Source organism: Chiloscyllium punctatum, chromosome 1 (assembly GCF_047496795.1).
Source record: "Chiloscyllium punctatum isolate Juve2018m chromosome 1, sChiPun1.3, whole genome shotgun sequence".
Taxonomy (NCBI): Eukaryota; Metazoa; Chordata; class Chondrichthyes; order Orectolobiformes; family Hemiscylliidae; genus Chiloscyllium; species Chiloscyllium punctatum.
The window spans coordinates 27,032,865-27,059,056 of record NC_092739.1 but is presented as its reverse complement, the minus strand read 5'-3'; the positions used below and the strand labels follow the sequence as shown (position 1 = coordinate 27,059,056).

Here is a 26,192-nt window from a genome sequence, read left to right as displayed (position 1 = left end):
TAATTTTCTCAGATTCACAGAACATACTGCTAGGAACTGGTTACATCATGTTTCGAGATTAGACTGGATTCCCTACAGTGTGGACACTGACCCTTTAGCCCAACAAGTCCACACTGACCCTCTGAAGAGTAACCCACCCAGACCTATTCCCCTACCCTATATTTACCCTTGACTAATGCAGTTTAGGCAATTTACCTGACTCGCACATGTTTGGATTGAGGGAGGAAACCAAAGCACCTGGAGAAAACCCATGCAGACACTGGGCGAATGTGCAAACTCCACACAGACAGTCGCCCGAGAGGGAATCAAACCCGGGTCCCTGGTGCTTTGAGGCAGCAGTGCTAACCATTGAGCCACAGTGCTACTCTGTTTCCTGCATCAGTCAGTGGAGGATGAAGGAACAGAGTAATTTGAGAAATCCAAATACCATCGCTATTCGTTATTGAGCAATGGACGGTACGGTGGCACAGTGGTTAGCACTGTTGTTTCGTAGCGCCAGAGACCCGGGTTCCATTCCCGCCTCTGACAACTGTCTGTGTGGAGTTTGCACATTCTCCCCATGTCTGCGTGGGTTTCCTCCGGGTGCTCCGGTTCCCTCCCACAGTCCAAAAATGTGCAGGTTAAGTGAATTGGCCATACTAAATTGCCCGTAGTGTTAGGTGTAGGGGGAATTGCTCTTTGGAGGGTCAGTGTGGACTTGTTGGGCCAAGGGGCCTGTTTCCATACTGTAAGTAATCTAATCAAATAAAAGGGCATTCTGCCATGCAAGAGTGCAGCAGAACTGAAAAGCACCAATCATAGTTGCAGCAAATTGAAACATTGTTAACAATAACTTGTGACAAATTCCATGTAGATAAAGAACAGCAATTGCCTGAAGCCTCAAGAGTTTATTTGTCTCCCTTGACTGCTGTTTGACTACAACCTACTCCAGTCTTCCTTCGTAGTCAGAACAAAGCATACAGGCTGTGTGGTGTGTGTGAGGTGAGCATAAAACAGCCTCATCTTGAGCAGTGGTTGACCGTGATCTGAGACTACAGGTTTGTTTGGAGATGTTTTCCTAAGTGAGAAAGTGTGTTAAGGTATGAGCAGATAGGGAAAGAGTTACATTTAGGGTTACGGGACAAAGGTTCAGCTGGTGCGACTTTGACCAGATAAGAACTTGCAGTAAACCATGAGGTGCTGTAGGCAAGGGTAGTGGTTTAACCAAGTGAAGAACATCCATTGTGCAATGCCAGGATTCAGATTTCTCTGTGGAGTGAATCAGAAGGTCAGACGGAATTTTGCTTTCAAGTTGGATTTTACTGAAGGAGATTTTGGATAACTGGCTCGTTTCTACTCCCCTTGGAGGGGGTGCAGTGGTCACTAAGGTCTGTGGATTTATGAAATTTACTAGTGAACTTCTTTTTCCACATGGGAGGATCCTGCAGATTCTATCTATTGCATAGACTAGTCATTTTTATTGTTATAATCATTGTATGCTGTGTGTTAAGTACTGGCAGTAAGATTAATGGCAGTACTGGCAGCGAGTGCTCAGAGACACAGAATGGCTCTACTTTTTTCATTTTTATTCCAAGTCCCGGAGAGAGAGAGAGAGAGCGCGACCATCTGTGTACACAAAGACATGGGTTCTCAGTCATCTCTCGAACAGTAGGTTCTTAAAGAATTATATAGTCACTTACAGGGAGCAGCATCCAAATAAGGTAGCATCTATATTGATTGGGTGATGATTACAATCAGCGAGCATTAGCTGTAAAGATTAAGCCATCTGGCATTACACAATAGATGTTCTGCACCTCATTAAACCACTACCTCCAGAACCTCATTGTTTTCTGCAAGTTCTTACCTGGTCGAAGTCATGCCTTTGTCCCGCAACCCTAAACTTAACTCTTTCCGCACCTGCTCATGCCTTATACACATTCTCATAAGTACCTTTTGGTTGTGGCTGTATTAAGTCTCCATTATCATCCTTCAACATGAATGATATATGATAAGTTAGTGAAAATTTCCTATATCCACTTTTGGTACTAAGGATTTGGGCATGATTTTTTAAATGCAGGTTTCTTGCCCCACCATCTTGCAATCACAGTAATCCCACAGCCATTTAGCACACTGAAGATCATTAATTTCTTGGCACTGGATCTTCTGCTCCTCATTCAGGTAACAGCCTGGTCTCCAAAAGTTGATGGTGTGCCTCTCATCATAGAGAGGCAGCCCAGGTTAGCTGGAGCTTTTGATGGAGAGGCCAGAAGAAGGAAGAAACACCTCAGGGGCAAGGCTCTGTGAGGATTTCTGATGTAGAAAGGGAGGCGTCCCACTTTACTCTTCAGGTCTGAGCAGGGTTCCATCCTAGGTATCCACCCTGTCCCTGAACAACTCATGGTAACTTCATAATCAAGGCTGGGAAGGACGTGGCCTTTAATTGCTGACTTGGGAACCTCCGTTATCTGTGTTTAGATCAGAGTGGTGCTGGAAAAGCACAGCAGGTCAGGCAGCATCCTGATGAAGGGCTTTTGCTGCCTGACCTGCTGCGCTTTTTCAGCACCACTCTGATCTAAACCCTGGTTTCCAGCATCTGCAGTCCTCGCTTTTGCCTAACCTCAGTTTTCTGACCCCACCTCCAATTATTGACCAGTTGTGGCTTAGTGGGAAAGCCACCTTGGTATGAACAATTTTTAAATTTCTGCCCTTTATATTTTGAGCTTTTTTTCAATACCTAAGATTTGAAAGGCTTTCTGAACTATTGTCTGAAAGTCTTTTTCCTTTGAAATATTTGGAGTCTGAATCATAAAGAACAATAAGAAAAGTCAATTTCAAGTGATCTGACCAATTTAAAGGCCTGATTTGACTATGGAGATCTCTTTTTAATGTACAACTCAATTTATAGAATATATTTCTAAGAAAACTATATGGTATGTTATACCAATGGAAGTTCAGAAAAAATAGTTCTGCTGTACACTACTCCTTGTGACAGTGTGATTCCTTGTTTAGGTTCAAGACTACATGAGTAATAAAGAAAAGCTCTTCTGCATTTAGTCAACGCAGTGAACTATTAGCTGTAAGAAACTGTCATTCTGTTGGAATAAGGAAATAACATTAGTTTAAGGTGCTACATTAAAGCAAATTGTTTTTGTATTTTCCCAGTGTTACTATTTCAGCTTTGATCTTACTGAATGGAACAGGTTTGAGGAGCCGAATGGCCTCCTAGTGTTCCAATTTCTTATGGGTTCAGTAGGGTAACAGGATAGAAATTGAGCTTTGTTATTTCTGGAGCAGTTACAGAAACTTAGTTTTCTTGAAAACCTATAGAGTCACAGCTTGCAGCGACCATTGCAGGGTTTTCTTCAGTTTATAGTGAGTTTTGCCTGCCATGAGTCTTGTGACTTGTTTTCAAAACTGCAGTCACTCTTTTAAGCACATTGTTTTAAAAATAATAGTTCTTTATCATTTCAGTCCCAAGTTTTTCAAACAGCAAAAGTAGAAAGGCGTGGTCCTTACCTTTTAGTCCCACCATAATGCTGGTGGAATTTATATTCAATGAATAAACAATAGAATTGAAAACCAGTCCCATTAATGGTGACAATGAAATTAAAATTGGCAAAAAAGCCTATCTGGTTCATCAATGCCCTATTTGTTTGAGAAGGAAATCTGCTATCCTTACCTGATTTGATCTATGTGTGACTCTAGACCTACAGCAATACCATTGACTCTCCAAGCAACCCCTACATTGACAGTGATTAGGAAATGCCGCACGGTTGGTCAGTGGTTAGCACTGCTGCCTCAGCGCCAGGGACCCAGGTTCAATTCCCACCTCGGGCAACTGTCTGTGTGGAGTTTGCACATTCTCTCCATGTCTGTGTGGGTTTCCTCCCAGAGTCCAAAGATGTGCAGATTAGGTGAACTGGCCATGCTAAATTGCCTGTAGTGTTAGGTGCATTGGTCAGGAGTAAATGTAGGGGAATAGGTCTGGGACGGTTGCTCTTCAGAGGGTCAGTGTGGACTTGTTGGGCTGAAGAGCCTGTTTTCACACTGTAGGGAATCTAAGAAAAAATGTTGACCATGCCAGTGATGCCCACCTCTCATCCAAATATAAATAAAATTCCCCTTTTACCACCATTAGAACTAACCGTTCTAGATTGAGTATAGGACTTTGAAGGTCATGTTGTGACTGTGCAGGATATTGGTTCAATCACTTTAGTAATACTGCATACAATTCTGGTCTCCCTGCTATAGGAAAGAAGTTGTGAAACTTGTAAATCTTTTCTGAACCATTTCAAGGATGTTACCAGAGTTGGAGAGCTTGAGTTATATGGACAGGCTGATAGCCTAGGGCTGTTCGCCTTGGAGTACTGGAGGCTGAGAGGTGACCTTTTATAGAGGTTTATAAAATCACGAGGGGCATGGCTAGTGTGAACAGCCAAGGTCTTTTCCCCAGAGGAGGGAAGTCCAAAACTAGAGGACATAGGTTTAAGGTGAGAGGGATAAGATTAAAGAGGGACCCTAGGGGCAACTTTACCACGCAGAGGGTGGTAAGTGTGTGGAATGAGCTGCCAGAGGAAATGGAGTTGGGTACAATTACAATATTTAAAAGGGTAAGTAAATGAATAGGAATCACTTAGAAGGATATGTGTCAAGTGCTACCAAGTGGGACTAGATTAATTTAAGATATCTAGTTGGCTTGGACGAGTTGGACTGAATGGTCTGTTTCAGGGTGTACATCTCCATGACTCTTAGATTAGAACTACTGTTTTGTGAAAGATAAACTTCACTATAAACTGGGCTAAATGGCTTGTTTTGATTATTATTTTTATGCAAAAATGTTTGGTAGTACAGAAATTAAACTTTGCTTAAAACAATCGAAGAAGTTGAATTATTTTGTCTCTACTCATTAAAACTAGGACACAAGAAACACACTTGAAAAATGGATGCCATTTAGTGCAGAATAAGAGGATGCTGATTGTTTGAGCCATCATTGCCGTGGAGATTCTGATAGTTAAGTGTCAGTCTCAATTCTCAGACCAGGCAGTGGAATTATAATTGACCAAGGTGTTGCAATGGGAATTCAGCAGCGATTGGCTATGTAATGGCTTTTTTTTAATGGAAAAGGTATCATGCACGTACAAATTCCTTTTGTCTTCATGAAACTGAGCGTATTAATCAAAATCTTACTCCTATCAGCAGTCAAAGGTTTAATGCTCGCCACAACCTCCATTCTCTTCCTCAGTCTTGTGACCCAAGAAATAAGACTTAACCAGTAATTCTTCATATGAGCCACTGAAATATTATTTTCAAATGGTATGCTTGGTTGGTCAAGTACCAACAATTACTACTACTGAAATCTCATTGATTATGAATTGTGTTTCCTTAGTATTTTATAATCCTCTGTATAAGTTGAGCCCTCTGCAATGTGCAAGCTTAGAAGTTGCAAAGCAATAAATGATTTGTTAATAATAAGTGGGCAGAAGATTTGGTCACCAGCCAATTAATCTTTTGACATAATGTGCATATTGATGCAGGCATCACTTCATTGACAAAGGAGCAGTGCTTCAAAGCTTGTGATTTTAAATAAACTTGTTGGACTATAACCTGATGTTGTGTAATTTCTGACCTTGTCCACCCAGTCCAACACCAGTACCTCCGCATCATGTTTTGTATGATGATTTCTCATTCATCTTATTAGTGGAGTACCAGGGCGATGTTGGCATAGTGGTGATGTTACTTGACTAGTAATCCAGAGGCCCAGGCTATTGTACTGGGGTCACTGGTTCAAGCCACAGCTTCAAATTAGTAGTAACTGGAACTGAGCTAAAATATTAGTATATAAAAACTTTGGATATGTGACCCAAAATCTACAATCATATTGTTGATTCTTAGTTGCCCTCTGGAATTGCCTAGCAAGCCACTCAGTTCAAAGGTAGTTAAAGATGAGCAATAAATCCCATGAAAGTATATTTTAAAAAAACACCCTAACTTTCCATCCTAACCATTATGTTTGACATTCCTTTGAAGTGCAGAGATGTGTATGGAATCATTTCCATTTTCTTAGAACTAATGAAACTGTAGTCTAGTTATTTTCTTTTCCTAAATGATCCATGTCTTTGCGATTGGAGTCAATTATCTGTACTTTTATTCTTGGTGTTTTGATTTTCCATGTCCATCTGTATTGAACCACTTTTATTAAAGGAAATGAAAACATCATTAATCTTTTGCTCTTTCAAATTTAGCTGTTACCTTGATTAATTTAATTTTTTTTAAACAAATACACCAATCTGGACAAATAGATTTTACTGGCACATGTGCCTGTTTGTGTCTATTATTTAGCCCTTCAGAATGTCTATTTGTTGCCTGTCAGGTATTTAGGTACATGTGTTTGTTATTAAGATGACAAAGTTTGATCTGAAATGAAGCAAATTGGCATGTACTTCAGAATTCAGACTAGGAGTTCCTTCACGGTTCAACTTTTTATAAAAATCAGTGTGGTTTGTACTCCATTGAATCAGGTTTTTGAGACGCAATAAATCTGTTTCAAAATGAACCATTATCTTTGTCAAAATGAGCGAAGGAATGTAATGGACAATGCTTTCTCATGTCTTGTCAACCTCCCATTTGCATGTTAGTTTATTTATCAAAGCTGTTTTCTTCCTGTTAATTGTTCTTGTATTTTGCCTGAAAATTTTGAAAAACTTATTTGTATGCTGTATTAGGATTCAAACTTATAATTCAAATTAATAATAAATAATCTGATGACTTAGAAAACTTGTGTGGCAGATGAAACATGCACAAGCAAATCCAAATGTTTCAAACCTAAAAATCAAGTGCTGTAAATAATACATTTGTTGATTACTTGGCCATCAATGTCTAATTGGTTGTGATAAATTCTACGTATGTGAATATGACAAAGTATTATTATTAAGTGCCACCAATTTATATTTGTAAATATACTATATTGTAAGAATACCACTGTACAGTAATATGCTGTTACCTTGCTTCTAGAATCCCAGCTGATGTGTCTCTCAAAACAGACTGCTGGGGTAAGCAGTTTATTTTGCTGTTATGAACACTTTAGCTAGAATCTGCATTGCTTACATTAGCAGGCACTACAACGCAATAAATAGTTTAGACCATCACTTAAACCATCAATTTCTCTCATCCTATATTTTTGAGATACTCCTCTAAAAATAAGAGTATGGCTTGACATTTGGGTCAGGTTTATTGACTCAGTATCCGCTTCGCAATGGACAAGCTTTATTTATAATACAGTTCCTGTTTCTCTTTAGCATCTCACAGATTTGCAGGCAGAGGTGTTCCTATTGTTCTTGGTGACTGCTTTGCAATATGGGGGAATGGGGTTTCAACCAAAATGTCTGCAGCGTGCCTCCTGGGTTTCAATGGATCCTTTATAAACCAAACACATTATATAATATTTTGGGGTGGGGGTGAGGTGTTATAGGTACATATAGGTCCAAAGGTCAGTGATCACAAATGCAACTGAAGATGCATGCCTGTGTGCATCAGAGACCTTGCAGATCTCTGATGCACAGATGCAGTTGGACATTGCCTGGAAGTTTAAACCTCTGATGTGTAATTCATCAGCTACCTGGGATCCTCTGTGAACGGCTGCTCAAGAAACAGAGTTTTTGGACTGTTCCACTGTACCTGGATATTTGCCCCAGAATAAAGTCCAGGTAACTCCATAGCTGATGCTGTATCCTGACCTGAAACTGACTATACCCCAATCACTTAATTTTTACCACAATCATCCAACTGTAATGACCACACAAATCTTCACTTTAAAATGTCCAACTAAATAGTCCCCTTCATAACCCTACTCTACTTTTGATTATGTTCCCTGGGGGATTCTGCACTGCACGTTTCTTTCATAGGCTGGATCAGAAGATCCAGAATAAATTCTGCAGCCATGTTGATAGGAAAATTGCGCAATGCTGTTAGCATTGTTGCTACTGGGGATAATTAATAGATACCCAGAAACATCAGGAAAGGATAACTGGTCCATCAGGCTAGTCTCATCCCATCTTGATGTACACACATCATCATCTCAAAGTATAACTCCCTAACACTCAAAGCCTACTCTGACACCTAGTTTAATGCCTCTTAGTTGTCAGTTGTGCAGACTGACTGACTGTTTGGAGAGCTTCACTTTCCCCATGAATCTGGACACCATATTTGAGATGCAACTAGACTAAAGTCTTCCATAAAGGAAAGGATTGTGTTTCTGTTTTATATTTAATTATCTTAGCTATACATACAAAACTCACTTTGTTTTTGCAGAAGCCTCATGGGACTAGATATGAACTTATTGATTAATATTTTGCCAGTTATTGTGATACAGTTTGATTTTGTGTTTTCATCAGGAGGGTGCTATCAAAACAAATGAAAGCAAACAAACTGGTTAAGATGATGCATTGAATGCAAGAGCAGGAGTAGACCATTCAGCCCCTTGAGCCTGTTCCAACAAGTAGAAGCTCTTAGAACCCTCAACCCTAACCCTATATAGCTCACTTCTACCTACTCTTCAAAATTCACAAGAAGGACTGCCTGGGCAGACCCATTGTTTCTGCCTGATCCTGCTCCACAGACCACCTCTCTTCCTACCTCGACTCATTTCTTTTTTTCGACCCCTTGTCCAGTCCCCAATTCTATCTGCAATTTTTCTGCCTGCTTTACATAACTTTCAGAATTTCCAGTTTGTGGGCTCCAGCCGACTCCTCTTTACCACTGATGTGCAATTTCTTTACATGTCCATCCCTCATCAGGATGGTCTCAGGACTCTTTTTCCTTTTTCCTGTTTTAAAAAAAGGCCTGAACCATCCCCATCCTCCACCACTCTCCTCTGCCTGACCAAGCTCATCCTCACTTTGAACAAGTTCTCCTTTAACCCCTCTCACATTCTTCAGATCAAAGAATTGGCTGTAGGTACCTGCATGGGTTATGCAGTTATGCCTGTGTCATTGTGGGGTACGTGGAACTTTTCTTGCCCTCTTCCTCCCCACCTCTTCTCCTCTCCTCCGCACCTCTTCTCTCCTCCGCACCCCCCCCCCCCCCCCCCCCCACGAATTGGAAAAATCCACCCATTTCGCTTCCAATTTCCACCCTGCTCACACCTTTACCTGGTCCATTTCTGACTCCTCCCTCTCTTTCCTTGACATCTCTATTCCCATTTCTGGGGATAGACTGGACACCGATATCCACTAAAAAATCACACTGACTCCCACAGTTACCTCTATTCCATTCTCCCAGTTCTCTATTGCATCTGTTCTGATAATGCTAACTTCAAGGGTGCCTCCAGAATGTTCACCACCACCTCAACTGAGGATTTCCCCACTACTGCGGTCAACAGGGTCCTCAGCCATGTCCAGCTCATCTCCTGCACTTCAGCCCTCACCCCATCTCTTTCCTCCCAAAACAGCGAGAGGGTCCCTCTCATCCTCACCTATCTTTCCACCAGCATCCACATCCAGAGGATCATTACTTGTCATTTTTGTCACTAGGTGGCATTCCCTCCCTCCCTTGTCAGCCTTCTGCAGGGACTGTTCCTTCGGAGAAACGTTGGTCCACTCCTCTTACATCAAATACATCCCCGTTGCAACTTCCCATGCAATACCTGTGTGTTTACTCCTCTACCTTCTCCCTGCTCCCCCAACCTCACTATCCACAGCCTCTGACACAACATTCAGGTGAAGCAACAAATTACTTGCACTTCACTCAATCGAGTCTTCTGTATTTGATGACAATAAAGTTTCTTCTACATTGGGGAGATGAAGTGCAGACTGCTTTGCAGAATACCAATGTTGTGTCTGCTAAAATGACCCTGAGCTTCCTGTTGCTTGCCATTCAACACACCACCGTGGTCCCTGACCAATGTTTTTCCTCTCTGGCTTATTACAGTGCTTCAGTGTAAGCTGGAAGAAAAACATGTCATTTTCTGCCTGGGGGCCCTGCAACCTTCTGGACTGTATAGAGTTCAATAATTTTCGGGCCTGAGCCCCTTCTCCCATGTCCTTTATCTGAACCACCATTCACCAGGCCTTGTCATCATATGGGTTGCTACCACAAACAACCCATTAATGGTCCCTATTAGGTATCTATTAATTCTTCCAAGTTTTACCATTCTTTTGTCTGCTCAACTGGTTTTCTCTCTGTTCCTTATCCACCTATCGTTTTCCCACACCCCTCCCCATCATCCCATCCCATTCCATCTTAATATATGCCAACCTTTTCCAAACTGCAATCACTTCTGAAGAAGGATCAATATAACGTCATATAGAATTTCAAGAATCTGTGAGGTTTGCCATATTTTTATTGAGCATTTCGACTCGAGAAACAGCAAGTTTTGACTTGTATTTAGGGACTATAAAAAAATCTTCTCAGATGTCCAGAAACATGCTTAGAAAAGCCTTACTATTAGAACCTGCAAGAATATTAAAGTTAAATAAAGGTCACATGAATGAATTGACTGACAATGAAGTCTATGCCAATCTGTAACTCTAGGATGGTGGTGAGCTGTGGTGCTGCAGACTGGGCACTCAACACCATAGTTCTTGAACCCAAAGTTCATGGAGGCTTTCTATGGGTCCAGGATGTAACGTGAGATTTAAGCACATGGGAGTGCAATGATCGTGAAGTAGGCTTCTTTATTCCCATGGCATCAGGTCTTTACAAATATTAAAATAACTTGAGACTAAAATAGGACAGTAGAATATTTACTTTCAATGAGCAGGTGGTTCACAAATTGATTAAGGAATCCTTCATCTGTATTTCTCTCTGAAGCCTTTGCCTCACAAAGGTCAGCCTTCCTCCATAAAACTTCCACAGGTACTGACCAGTTCCACTGCTCGTTGCCGTCCCTCAACACTGTCGACTGCTGCTGAGGCCATGCAGTCATTGAATAAAAGTCGGATACAGGTTTGTTTCAAGTTGGGGATTGATGCCACAGGAGCAGAGTGCAGCCTTTCCATTTTTACAGGATAGTATGAGTGTTATGGCTGCGTCATGTATGACAAAAGTACATGAGGCAGAGTGCTGAGGCAGCATGAGGATTGCCAGGTAGACCCACAGTTCCAAGTCATGGTGATGGTTGTGAGGTGAGTTCACTGTCTTGTTTAAAAGAGAAACTTCTTAAATATTCAAATATATCATACTATACAATGTTGGCACACTTTTATGCATTGACATCTGTAACTATTTAGTAGTTCGTTATGGTTGTTAAAATGATCATTGTACGCAATACTTTTGTATGCGTATTATATACTCTTTAGGTTTAGATATTGGGTTTGTTTATTCCATTTGGAAAGAAATAAATAACGAGTGTGAGAACCATTCATGTATGATTGGCGAGCATCAGTTTCCTTCGTGAAAATTTATTTTGGATTTCAGTCTGCGGAATTTTTCTCACATCGGAGCATTCCAGGTGTAAAAACCAGGAGGCTGAAAACTTGTATTTGATGTCACCCAACAATGGGGCATGTTTAGTAGCACAGGACCTATAAAGCTGGCAATTTTCTGAACAAATTGTTCTGAGTTGTTGAGCAAAGTGCATCAAACACAAAGATATTTTGTTCCTTTGGTGTTCAAATGCTAGTCATAAATGTGATTGCATGTGTTACTGCTTGACATTCATAATGAAATGAATGAACTTTATTTTGAAATATAAAGCAAAAATCTGGACATTAACTGCAGATTAACACATCATAGAATTTCAAGAATCAAGAGTTTTAAAGAATCGATCAATCACATTATTAGTGAGCTTTTGGACTCCAGAAACAGCAAGTTTTGACTTGTATTTTGAAAGTATAAAGATGTTTTCAGATGTCCAGAAAAATATGTAGAAAAACCTTATTATCAGAACCTGCAAGAATAGAAAATTGAAATAAAGGTCACATGAATGAGTTGACTTTTGAGCAATCCATCTTGTGTGTGAATTTCAAATGTACCAGATTTCAGAGTATCTTCATTCAAGGAAGCTAATTGGTGTGCATTATTGCCTCTTGCTTAATTTCATATTTTGTGGAAAACATTTTGCACAAGACCAACCTAAGTGAAAATACAGTTTTATTATGCAAAAACTGTAAAATATAACTGCATAATTTTTCTCCTGTTGTAATGTTGATGAAGAGTGATTTGCATAATTTGAGGAAAAATGTGGTTGCTTTACGTAAATATTGTCATTATAGTAATATTTTGCCATATCCTTTTATTGTCCTTTCTTTCCTCGAAGTATTATTGGTGCTGTCCGTACTGGAGCATATATGGTGTATATCCTGACAACCAGTGGCTTGAAGCAATCTGTTTGTGACCAAGGCTTCTACAATGGACCGATCAGCAAATTCTGGGCATATGCATTTGTGTTGAGCAAGGCACCTGAGCTAGGTAAGTATGGAAAACAGTTTTATGCTTTTGCTAAGTGTTTTAGAATATTTATATAGAGAAATTCTTACCTTACGAAAATATTATCACCAACTCGTGAACAAGTTTAAAATTATTCCATGGTCTCTATGTATTCAAGACACTCTTTCATTGATCATAGAAAAATTAAAACAATGAAGAAAAGAATTTGCTATGGGTCAGCCAAAATGGACATTATTTAATTTTAGCTGAAAATGTGTTGCTGGAAAAGCGCAGCAGGTCAGGCAGCATCCAAAGAGCAGGAGAATTGACGTTTCAGGCATGAGCCCTTCTTCAGGAAGGGCCCGAAACGTCGATTCTCCTCCCTGGGTGCTGCCTGACCTGCGCTTTTCCAGCAACACATTTTCAGCTCTGATCTCCAGCATCTGCAGTCCTCACTTTCTCCTTGATTATTTAATTTTAATCCTGCTTCTGGATGATAGCCATTGCATACCACATCAAGTTTGCTACATCATTTATTGTATTAATGCGACTGCTCAACCTATCTCAGCCTAGTATTTTCTAGTCCTGTTGAGTGCTGTAAGCAATTTATGTTGAAATTTCAATACTTATATCTGCTTTGCCATACTTCGATCACCAGGCTATTAATTAGACTGCCAAAAAAAATTCCTGTAGCATAAGAAAACTGCTGATAAAAGTTTGCACTTTGAAGCAGTGATTTAAATTGCTTCAAAAATAATATCCTTGATGCAATGCAAGATCAAGATCCCACACCCTAATTCATGATTGCTATGTATCCCTTCTGGCGCTTGTTTTGGGACTGTAAGCATCAGACAGGTCATAGGTGGAAGCATCATAAGTGGATCCCTCCCGCATATCAGACTCCGATTTCTCATAATACAGAGTAATTTTATGACACTTAAATAAGCAATTCAGAAACATTTCTAGTGAGGAAATTCTTGTACTACTGTTTGCAGGCAAAAAAAAAATCAGAGTTTGAATTGAAACATAATGATTGTGAATCATTCTGAATTTACTCATTTATTAGTCACTCTGCACTGGTATTGCACGTGGGAAATGAGGATCTTATGTAGCTTACAAGTAAAGCAAACTTAGAGGGCAGGTGAGAGTTGGGGCAAGGGGTGGAGAATAAAGGCACAAGATTGGTGGAGGAAGGAACTCGTGAGGGGGAATTGAGAGAAGAGAACAACAAGTAGGTATAAGACAGTGCCAGAAGGATGGGAGAAGCTGGCAAACACTCTTGAATGAACAAGAGATGGGAATAATATTACCATCAATCCGATATTTTTCTCTGTGAATTGTTCCCTTGACCAGACCTGGAACTCTATCTAGGTCTGGGATTATTTTTCCTCCATAATGGTCGTTTTACTCAGCCAATGTTGCCTGATTCCCATAGTGGGAATGGCGGTTAGGGCTGTTGAATGTTCCTCCTGCAGAATGTAAAGGTTACCAGTAATGTCCCTGCTGACTGCATCTGTGAGAACTGCGCCCAATTCCAGCTCCTCAAAAACTGCGTTAGGGAACTGGAGTGGATGAACTTCGGATCATTCAGGAGATGGAGAGGGTTATTGAGAAGAGTTACAGGGAGGTAGTCACACCTCGGATAAAAGAAGAAGGTAGATGGGTTTCCGTCAGAGGACTGAAAGGGAACCTGCAGGCAGTGGCCGTTCCCCTGAACAACAAGTATGCTGTTTTGGATACTGTTGGAGGGACGACTTACCAGAGGTAAGCAATGGGGCACAGGTCTCTGGCACCGAGTCTGTTCCTGTTGCTCAGAAATGAAGGGGGAAGAACAACAGAGCATTAGTGATTGGGGACTCCATAGTTATGGGGACAGATAGGAGGTTCTGTGGGAATGAGAGAGACTGACAGTTGGCATGGTTGCCTCCCAGGTGCCAGGGTTCATCATGTCTCGGATCGTGTTTTCAGGATCCTTACGGGGGAGGGGGTGCAGCCTCAAGTTGTGGTCCACATAGGCACCAATGACATAAGCAGGAAGAGAGATGAGGATTTAAGCTAGAAATTCAGGGAGCTAGGTGGAATCTTAGAGCTAGAACAAAGAGTTATTGTCTCTGGTTTATTTCCATGCCACGTGCTCGCGAGGTGAAAAATAGGGGAAGAGAGGAGTTGAACATATGGCTACAGGGAAGGTGCAGGAGGGAGGGTTTTGGATTCCTGGATAACTGGGTCTCTTTCTGGGGTAGGTGGGACCTCTACAAACCGGATGGTCTTTACCTGAACCAGAGGTCTACCAATATTCTGGTGAGGAAATTTTCTCATGCACTTTGGGTGGATTTAAACTCATTCAGCACTGTAGTTCGAGTATATGGGAGGTTGAGAGTAGTGAAGTCAGAACTAAGATTTCAAGATTGTAAGAAGGAACCGGCAAGCAAGAAGTTGGTTTGAAGTGTGTTTACTTCAACGCAGGAGCATCTGTAATAAGGTGGGCAAACTTGCAGCATGGGTTGGTACCTGGAATTTCAATGTTGTGGCCAGTATGAGTAGAGCAGGAACAAGAATGGTTATTGCAGGTTCTGGGATTGAGATGTTTCAGTAAGAACAGAGAAAAAGGTAAAAGAGGGGGTGGTGTGGCACTGTTAGTCAAGGACAGTATTACGGTTGCAGAAAGGACGTTTGAGGACTCGTCTACTGAGGTGGTATGGGCTGAGATTAGAAACAGGAAAGGAGAGGTTATCCTGTTGGTCCTGTGTTCTTTTGGGCTCCAAGAAGTTCCAGGGATGTAGAGGATAGGATAGCAAAGGTAATCCCCTATAAGGAGTGAGAGTGACAGGGTAGCTATGAGGGACTTCAACTTCTCAAATATTGACTGGGAATACTATAGTTCAAGTATTTTAGATGGGTCAGTTTTTGTCCATTATGTGCAGGAGGGTTATCTGACACATTATGTAGACAGGCCAACAAGGGGCGCGCTACATTAGATTTGGTACTGAGTCATGTCCCTGGCTAGGTGTTCGATTTGGAGGTGGGTGAGCACTTAAATGATGGTGACCACAATTCGGTTATGTTTAGATTAGATTAGATTCCCTACAGTGTGGAAACAGGCCCTTCGGCCCAACAAGTCCACACCGACCCTCCAAGGAGCAACCCACCTAGACCCATTCCATACTTGTGCACCTATCACTATGGGCAATTTAGCGTAGGCAATTCACCTGAATTGCACATCTTTGGACTGCGGGACGTCTCTGACTCTATGTATTCCCTTGCCTTGTTTTTCCTGCTCAAGTGCGTCGACTCACACTTGGATTTATTTCAATTTGTCACTGATCAGCCCACCTGACCTGCCATCCTCATTACTATTTATCACCCACCAATTTTTTGGTTTCATTTGCAAACATACTGATCACTCTCCTACACTCAAGTACAAATTGCTTATGTATACCACAAACAGCAAGAGCCCCAATATTGCTCCCTAGTGGAGAGCTCCCTGGACACAGGCTTCAAGTTATAAAAACTGTTGGCCTCTGCTATCTATTACTCAGCCAATCCTGTATCCAATTTGCCATATTTCCTTTGGTTCCATGGGCTTTTACTTTTGTTACTTCTCCCATGCGGAGATGTCCAAGTAGACTACATTGAATGCACTGCCCTCATCTCAATGCCCTGTTACCTATCCAAAAAATTCAATCAAGTTAGTCAGATGTGACCTACCTTTAACAAAACCATGCTGACTATTCTTGGTTAATCCTTGCCTCTCCAACTGCAGATTCATTCTGTCCTTTCAAATTATTTCTAATAGTTTCCTCATTAGTGAGTTTGGACTGACTGGCCTGTAGTTTGCTGGTTTATCTGTTGCTACCTTCTTGAATTATGGTGCCACATTGGTTGTGTTGCGCTCTGGCACACCTCCTGTGTCCAGGGAGGAATTGAAATTTATTGCTAACAACCCTGCTATTTCATCTGTGAATAGCAAGTTTCCCCTTGCATATTCTGTACCCCTAGCGATTTCTGATATTTTGAGCCCTTGGGAGGTGCCATTGGCCAGCCTTTCTCTCCTTGTACAATTCCATGTATCCCTTGATCTCCACACAGGAGATTTACAGGATTTGTTGATCTACCTTTTGTCTTACTGAAGTATGTTGACCCCGTACTCTCCCTGTTTACTTCTTGAATGCAACCCCACTCTGCTGTGACACAGTTTTACCTAAAAGTCTGTGTTTCCATTTCACTCTGGCCGAATTATATCTGATCTTATTAAAATCTGCCCTTTTCCAATTTAGATCTTTGATTTCAGGCCCATCCTTGTCCTTTTCCATAACAATTTTGAATCTAATGGTATTATGATGGCTGTCTACAAACTACTCTTCCACTGATACTAAATTTGAGGTATTGAAACAAAGAAAGTGGTTTAAGTCCAGGACATCCCATCCCTTGTAGGGCCTTCTGCATGCTGACTTAAACAAAAACTCTCCGAGATGCGTTATAAGAATTCCACTTTCTCAAACCTTTCATTCTATTGCTACTCCAGTTAATATTACGGAAGTAAAATCCTCTACTTGCAACACACTGTTTATCTTGCCTGTAATAAATGAGAAATCATGGACCCTACCGGTATTCTCGATGACAATTTGCAGCAAGCCGGACAGCTTCAGAAATTTGAAGTTTGAAAGCCTGAGTGGCAGTTGAAGTAACTGGTATATTCATGAGGCTGACAGTTATATGGACAGCACATACAAAGAGGTGTTTGCACCACAGCTCAAAGGCTTGGATACCGAATTAGAATGGCAGTCTAAGAGAAGCAGACAGTCCTGGGCACAGCTCTCAGATTGGTTTTCTGTTTTTGAAGCGGGCGAGAATGTTGGTTCCTCAAGGGAGTGCAGTCAGGACTGTGTTTGTGGCACAAATGAATTGGCTGTGCTGGGGGAAGAAGCAGGTGGGAAGAGCAATAGTGATAGTAGATTCACTAATTAGAGAGCAAATGGGTATTTCTGTGGAAAACATGTGATTTCAGGATGGTATATTTTCCAAAACCCTGTATTTTTAAAAAATATTAACCTATTTTTCAAATCAATCTAGAGCAGATGGGACTTGAACCTGAGTGCCTTCATCCTGGTGTAGGGGTACGATCACTGTACCACAGGAGTGTCCAGTGGTAGTACTGACATTTGCTGCAGGGCATTTGCATTGGGGAGGATGAACAGCTTGAGCTTTTAGTCCAAATGAAACCAACTGCTTGGGTGGGAATCGGAATTTACAAACTTATATAGTAAATTAGCAATTAGGACCTCAAATGTATTTATCTCTTGTGTCACTTGCACAGAAATAAAGAAGAAGGGAGATGAATATGTGGCTGGTAAGATGGTACAGGGTGGTGAGCTTTTGATTCTTGGAACACTGGGACTGGCTCGAGGGAAGATGGTATCTGCAGAAGCTGAATGATTAACATCTATAGAGAGCTGGGACTGGTTCCTTTTGGGTAGACTTTCTTACCCTGTTAATAGGGCTTTAACATACCTTAGCAGGGTTGTGGGAACCAGGAGAAAAATCAGAAGAATACCAGCATTTATAAAGGATTTGAGACAGATAGAAAGTATTAAGTTTAAGTCGGAAAGACGGAGTAAGTAATGAATTCTAAATCATGGTTACTGTGCGTGTATGTGAATGCTTGGTGTATAGTAAATACATGTGCATATTGCCATGGTGAAATGTAATATCATGGCCATAACATGTCACGACTCAAAAACGGGCAAGGCTGGGTGTTAAACATTCCTAGCTACAGGGATCTTCTATTTTTTTTGGACCCTCCTGTGATAGTGATAGTACCCCCATCCCGGGACTGAGGCACTCTCTGGTTCAAGTCCCATCTCCTCCAGAAGGTGTGTAATATCATCTCTGCACAGTTTGTTTCGAAAAATAGGTTAATATTTTTAAAAATACAGGGTTTTGGAAAATATAGAAAAGGAAGAAATGGGGAGGTGGTGGGGGGCAGTATCAGTTAAGTTCTGCATTGAGAGATTGCAAAAGATTGAGTGTTCAAGGACATAATCAAATTGGCTAAAGCTAAGGAAGAAAAGGGGTGAAAATGTATTGCTTTGCGTAGTCTGTTGCTGACAATTAGGAACGATGTAGAGGAAAGAATCTGCAGCAAAATTACAGAGATGAGTAGATATCATAACATAATTTATCATGGGGTGCTTTAACTTTGGTGGGGAAGCTTCTAGATGCAATTCTGTGGAATAAAATTAGTAGTCATATGGAAAAAGGTGGGCTGGTTAAGAAGAGGTAGCATGGATGTCTAAAATGGACACTGTGTCTAAATAACATAGTGTTTTGAAGAGGTGACAAAGGTTAAATAAGTGTAATGCTGCTGTTATGTATATGAGCTTCCAGAAAGCATTTAATACAGTGCCACACACAAGACTTATGGGAAAGTTAAAGCGCATAATAGAAAAGGGACAATAGGAAAGTGGATGTGAAATTGGCTGAGTGATAAAAACAGTAATGGTAAATGGATAGTCTTCTGGCTGGAGGACAGTTCATTGTGGAACTCCCTCGTGGTTGTTACTCAGACCCTTGCCTGTAGAATTTGAAAAGGACATAAACATGTTGCTGATGGATGGATAGGTATCAGAGAAGTTTCAATGCTGAAAAATGTAAGGTACAATAGGGAGGTGTAGGGGCAGGAGGTACCTTGGTGTTTGTGAACAGCTCATTGAGGGTCGTAGGACAAGTATAGAGAACAGAACAGGAGAAACAAATGTGATGTGAGAAAGATTTTTATTACAGCAATGAATAGTCCAGGTCTGCAATGCATTTCCTGGAAGTGTGTTGAGGCAGATTCCTTTGAAGCTTTTACTGTTTTTATTGAAATAATCATCCTGTGTGCAATGTTATGAGTTAAGGAAATGAATGGCACAAAGTCATGAAGTTTATTTGGATAAATTTTATCTGCCATGTGTCTACCCATTCCACCAGCCAGGCTGGATTCTCTTGAAGCCTATCCCTATTCACCTCCATAGTTCACACTACTTGGATTTTGTGTCATCTTTGAGCTTCCAGAATATTTTTATTCTCCTATGATGTGAACACACTAATAAACAATTACAGGCTAAGAGCCCAGGTCAAACTTGTCTGAACACAACTGCAAAGCCTCGTGTATCACAATTCTTGCCCCTCAGGCAAAGCAATGTGATATCTTTGCCAAATCAAGAAATCAGACATAAACTTAGGGCCAATTTGAGGTCACATATTCCGGAAGATTCCTCTTCAGCCCATTAAGACTAATTTCAGCAATCATTAGTGTAAAGTTTTTACTTTTAAGAGGTGATGGCTAGCCCAACCCAGTAAGAAGTTCAATTTTCACTTAAAGGCTTTCATCAAACCAGCTCCCACTGCAGGAGATAAACTGTGCACAAAGGTTACCCATTCTTAGGGAAAATAAAACATTTCCTGACACCTACCTTATATTTGGACTTGCATAATCTAAAATTATGACCCCTGGCCCTCCCTAAATTAAATAAACTATGAACTAGAACACAACTTATTACCTTCAAAATACTTTTTTTCTCTCTAATGTGGAGTTCCAATTCCTTAAGCCTATGTTGATGCTTTCTGTTGGAAATTAGCCCAGTGGGCCTTCTGGTACCTTTCCAAAGCTTTGACATCACTCCTTATGTGAGGAAAGCAAACTCTGACACAATATTCCAAGAGGCCTGACTGAAGTCTTATACAAAGGTGCATTTCTTGTAATCCATTGTTCCCTGAGTGTACCTCTTTGTTCCAGCTATCATTGCCCATGTATCTTTACAGCTAGTTGTCCAAATTTTTAAAAAAATTATTTACCACTTTCTGTGAAGCATGTTAAAATGTTGAATCCTGCTGATTTTATCAGTTAATCTCAATCAAAATTAACCTGAGGCAGGCAAACATTGTGTAGTCTTAACACTTAGATCGTATCTGGTCTACAGACTGTACCCCTGACACTTGAATCCAAGTTATTCATTGTTATTGGAACCTGGATGATTTCCTCGAACATCTTAAGCAGCTAATGGGTTGGTAGTTATCTGGGTGTATCTTATCATTTTCTTTTAAAAGATGAGATTAGCATTCTGCAGATTGCAATGAGCTACTAAAAAAAGAACCTTAACAAGAAGACCCATTTTTAAAATTCAGTCTGCTTAGCCAGCCACGAGGCTTGAGAGGTTTTACTGGTGGCCTAAGCATCTAGCACTGACTTACTTTCACTGAGGTTGAAATCCCAATGATGTAAGGGGGAGACTCTTAAGTGGTCATGAATTGGTGCCAAATTTTACTCCAGCCCACATCTCAACCCCAGGGGTTATGTACTCTATAATATTTCTGCCATACGCAGTGAGGCCTTCCTAACCAGTCCTTAACATCCTCCAAAGGCACAGTACTTTGCGGTTTTTGACAGTTCTCTGATTCTTCATGTAACTGAAATGACTATTTCCATTACTTAAAAAAAGTTCTGACATTCTAAACAAAGTTACCAAAGACTTGTGGATGCTAGAAGTCAGAAACAAAAACAAAAATTTCTACTGGTTAGAAATCGTCTCAAAACCTTTTTTGATTCAACAATTGATTTGTTTCCCACATTTGTCCAAATCTTCATTAAACTTTATGAATGATAATTCTTTAGGAAATCTGAAACATCGCTTTTAACCGCAGTGAAAGTAAATCAATGCCAGGTGCTTAGGCCAACCGGTAAAAACCTCAAGCTTATTGGCTGGCCAAGCAGACTGAATTTTAAAAATGGCTCTTGTTAAAGCTGCTACTTGTTGCCCTAGTCCTTATTTTTAGTGGCTCATCTGTAGAATGCTAATGTAATTTGCATCCAGTAAAATAATTTTTTAAGATGCACCCAGGTAACTACAGACCCATTAGCTGCTATCACAGAGTTGCTTGAGAAAATAACCTAGGTTCTAATAGGAACAAATTCCATGGAATCCCTACAATGTGGAGACAGGCCCTTCAGCCCAGCACTCCACACTGACCCTCTGAAGAGTATCTCACTCTGCCCCATTCCCCTATTACTCCACGTGTACCCATGACTAATGCACCTAACCTACACGTCTCTCAACACTGGGCAATTTAGCGTGGTCAATTTACCTAACCTGCACATCTTTGGATTGTGGAAAGAAACCAGAGCATCCAGAGGAAATCCATGCAGATACAGGGAGAACATGTAAACTCCACACATGATTTGGATGTAAGTGTTGGGGGTATAATCTCTTTCCAGTTGTATCCATATACAGCCACTGAAATCTAAACGATAGTAGCCTAAGCTTTCCTTCCTTTTGGATTTGTGTTAGCTTTGCAGAGGTTCATTCTGACAAGTGAAGGTAATGCATGCTTTAGACTTTAAAGCTTTGCTGAAAACTTTTTGAAATTTTTGTCTTTTGGAATTTTTTGTAAATCCACCTTTTTCTTTCAGCTACCATTGCTGTTGTCTACGTCTACACACCACACTAGCAGGTGTTGCATCCCCACCCCCTTCGCTGTCATACATGCTTACTTATTTGCCCCCTTATGTTCCCATGCATTTCCCCTCCTCACCACTGGGGCATGCTTGCAACCAACAAGGGCTCACCCCCAACCTCCATACTGCCTCACTTTCAGTGAGGAGCTTGATATAGTTTGTGGTGATAACACTTTCAATGATGTCGTCTTCAGTTTGACTGGGCATTGGTTAGATGGGTTTAATGTTTCATGACTCTTGTTCTGAGGCCATTTTTCATCTTGTCACGCAGCTGCCATCGTTACAGACAGACTGGAACACAGCTAAGTCTGGAACACCCCTCCTCAGAATTATCCCTGGGTTTTTGTAGGTGTCCAGAACCTTTGCTGCATACTATGTGCTTATCTATTGATATCTGTGGTGCTGGGGACTACATGTTGATGCTGAGATTAGATTAGATTACTTAGTGTGGAAACAGGCTCTTTGGCCCAACAAGTCCACACCGACCCACCAAAGCACAACTCACCCCCCTACGTTTACCGCTTGACCTAACACTACGGGCAATTTAGCATGGCCAATTCACCTAACCTGCATATCTTTGGACTGTGGGAGGAAACCGGAGCACCTGGAGGAAACCCACACAGTCACTGGGGGAATGTGCAAACTCCACACAGGCAGTCGCCTGAGGCGGGAATTGAACCCGGGTCTCTGGCGCTGTGAGGCAGCAGTGTTAACCACTGTGCCACCCTAAATAAATCAGTTGCTTTGGCCCCCTGGCTAAGGATGGTGCAAAGTTCTAGCCTTGTCTTGATATCTTGGCCTAGGACAGGGTTGACTCCAATGTGATGAAGCTTGCCTTGTGTCAATATCACACTGCCAGACAAATGATATCTTTTCCTTCATTGAAAGGAGCTTCAAGTATAGGAGCAAAAATACTGTTCAGGGTTTTGGTAAAACCACACCTGGAGATAATGTGCAGTTTTGATCTTGCCTAAGAAAAGATATGCTTGCCATAAAGTGAGTTCATCAAGCTGATTCCTGGGATGGCAGGTTTGCTGTATGAGGAGAGGTCGGATTGACTAGACCTATATTCAGTGGAGTTTAGAAGAATGAGAGTAATTCACATTGAAGCAAGAATAATTTTAAGAGCTGAGTAAACTGGTGCAGAGAGGATGTTCTTTTTGGGTGGGAGTCTAAAACAAGGATGCATGGTCTTTACATACAAGATACATCATTTAGGACTGAGATGCAAAATTTTTAAACTCAATGGTAAAACTATTGAATTCTCTAGCACATAAGATAGTGGAGGATAAGTCACTGAATATATTTAAGAAAAAAATATATTTCTAAAGACTAAATGCATCAAGGAGTATGTTGGATACGAGGTATAATTTCAAAACAGTAAAACAGGTGATAGCTATTCGCTGATTCATTTCTTAGGGCAACGCATTGACCAATCAGAATCAACCTACCTGGTTTAACATTTAAACACAGTTTGGGAGTTAACTCTTAATCATCATTGGCTGATGAATTTTCCATAGCAGCACCTCTACCAATTAGAGTCCACTTGCATTCTCCTGTCATACAGTATAAAATGTAATTTTCACCTTAAATTGGTGTTGTTGTGAATTGTCCTGATGAGTGCAAGACAGCAATAGTTGAGTTCTGTTCTATCCAACAACTGTAATAGGCAGTTACTTTAAAAAATGTTTTTAAAATGCCATGTTAGTACTTTTAATTAAAAAGACTATCTTCAGTTATTGTATTTCTGCGAAAATAGGACTTTGAAGGATTGGGTGTTGTACTGAACAAATAATAAGTAATCAATTCTTAAGCTGCTTGAAACAGTCAACCTTGGTGGTTAATAGTGAATTCTAACCCATTTAAATAAACTAAAAGATAAATAACGTGTTCCGGAAGCAAGTATTATTAATGTACTTTAATTAGCACAGCATAACTTCTTACAAATAGAAACGAGGTTTACACAATGAAATTAGCTTTATTTACGAAAGTGTTTCTGTTTTTTTAGGGGATACGTTCTTCATTATATTGCGGAAGCAGAAGCTCATTTTCCTACACTGGTACCACCATATTACCGTACTGCTTTATTCTTGGTACTCGTACAAAGACATGGTGGCTGGAGGAGGGTGGTTTATGACAATGAACTATGGTGTGCATGCTGTCATGTACTCCTATTATGCTTTGCGGGCAGCTGGCTTCAGAGTCTCACGCAAGTTTGCTATGTTCATCACCATGACACAGATCACCCAGATGGTACTGGGCTGCGTTGTTAACTATTTGGTGTATGAATGGATGCAGCAGGGTCAGTGCCCATCACACATGCACAACATTATCTGGTCCTCCCTCATGTACCTCAGCTACTTTGTCCTCTTCTGCCAGTTTTTCCATGGGGCCTATTTGAGCAACAGTACCAGGAAAGCACTGAAGGCCAACTAGAACTGGATGGTTTAAGGCCACAGCTCAGGGGCATCAGTCACAGGCACAGTGACATATATTGAGTACTTCAAAATGGCAGCCTGTGTTCATTAGGTTGGTTTAATCCATTTGAGCTCATGACACCTCAGTGAGATCATCCTTAGAATTTTCAAATAGTAAGACAGACACTCCTTTAGGTGTGCTAAAAGGTGATGTGATGCATATATGGACTGTATCAGTTGTTAAATGTCAGTACGGGGGTTAGTGATCTGACTTTTTTAAAAACATGGATCAACTGAGGTACAAAAATGAGCTTAATGGTTTATGCCAATTAGTATTGAATCTCAAGGGCAGCTAGAAGAACCAAAAGCTTAAAAAAATTAATGGTTTTAAAAAAAAATATTTTTTTTACGTTATTCAAATATGAAAGATTCTGCACTGATAAGATTACGAGCATCTTCCTGACCCATGGTGTCTCTGATCATTAAAAAAAGTGTTCTGCCTTTAGAAATACCCCTTTTCTTTTGAATATGCAATGTTGGAGAGCATTTGCATTTGTATTTTGTATGGTCTTTTAAAAGCTACTATTTGAATTATAATGTTATTATTCCTAATAGAAATAGCAGATTTAACTAAAATCAAAACATTATCACATTTTAGATGTACATTTGCAGGAAAAAAAATCAGTTACAATTTTATTTTTCCCTTATTTCTTTCCTGAATATTGAAATGAAACTATTTGATATTAGCAACCTTGTTAGTATGTTCATTGAAATTCTTGCATCTATGGGTGTTAACTTATTTTAATCTTAAATGTAAAATGGAGGACAAAGAGTTTCATGCAAATGTATTAATGAAAATACTAACATCATATGGAATGGTTTCAGTGTGCATTTGTTAATTACATATGGTAAATTAATAAATCTGCCTCACTCACTTGTCAATTGAGAGTAAGCCTATGTAAGAACCAAGGCTTTTTTTCTTGGTTTTCAGTTTCTCTATTTATTTTCTATTCTGAGGCACTTAAAATTGCTCAAGTACATTGGTTCTTTCCCAAATTACTCCTGGACCTTCCCAGAGTGCATTCAGTTTCACTCAAACTAAATTGTTTACTTAGTTGTTTGCATTTCTTTGCCATTATTTCAGAAATTCTAATTTTAAGTAATGATGTTTCTGCTCTTTCTTTGCTATTTCATCTTTACTCTTTAAGTTTATAAAATTTGAGAGCTGTGGGTATTTGCATACTACTACAACAATCTAAAACAGTTTGTTTTAGAAATTTAAGCATTTAAGAAATTTAATTAATCAAAAAAGGCTGATGGGACCATCTATGTTAACATTATAGAATTTGGGTTTTACGAAGATCTTTATATAAACAAGCCTGGGATACTTTTACAGATATTTTTACTTGTATTTTTTGATACTGTGGTCTTATGGTTAAATGATTCAATGTAAATACATTCTGGGGCAGTGAAGCTTTGAGAGAGATTATTTAACCTTTAATATACAAACTAAGACATGATGATTTTCATAATTTTAAAGTAAAAATCTTCACAACGGCATTTATCAGGCATACAAGCTTTCCAAATTTGAGCTGTGTTTTTTGGTAAAACAATTGATTCAGAGCCAAAGTAATGTACCCTGCTGTGAATTATCAACTGACAATGCTGTAACACCTAATAATAAATATTTCTAAAGTGTTTCTGGCAGCTTTACTTCTTTTAATTCAAGATTAATTATATATCCTACCAAGATTATTAAAAGTAGTTTGAGCTAAGTAATTGCACCTGTTGTTTTGATAAAGCTTTGGGATTTTAAAATAATTCATTAAAAAGTCTAAAATTTCAGCAAATGATTGCAAAAATAATTAAGGTTCTTAACTTAAAACATCTCTGTGCTTGCATGTCTTACTAAGAAATTTGTTTGGCTAGTTCAGATT

The 26,192-nt window shown here is 40.1% G+C and overlaps 1 protein-coding gene across 1 annotated transcript in view; it reads left to right on the top strand.

Annotated features, from left to right (window-relative positions):
* elovl6 (ELOVL fatty acid elongase 6) overlaps window positions 1-25,955 on the top strand; it is a 105,575-nt gene extending 79,620 nt beyond the window's left edge. Inside the window, 2 exon segments of the mRNA XM_072582439.1 lie at window positions 12,233-12,384; window positions 23,847-25,955. Of these exon segments, the coding sequence (XP_072438540.1) occupies window positions 12,233-12,384; window positions 23,847-24,274 (580 nt within the window). The 3' untranslated portion in view covers window positions 24,275-25,955.
* The last annotated feature ends 237 nt before the right edge of the window (window positions 25,956-26,192 follow it).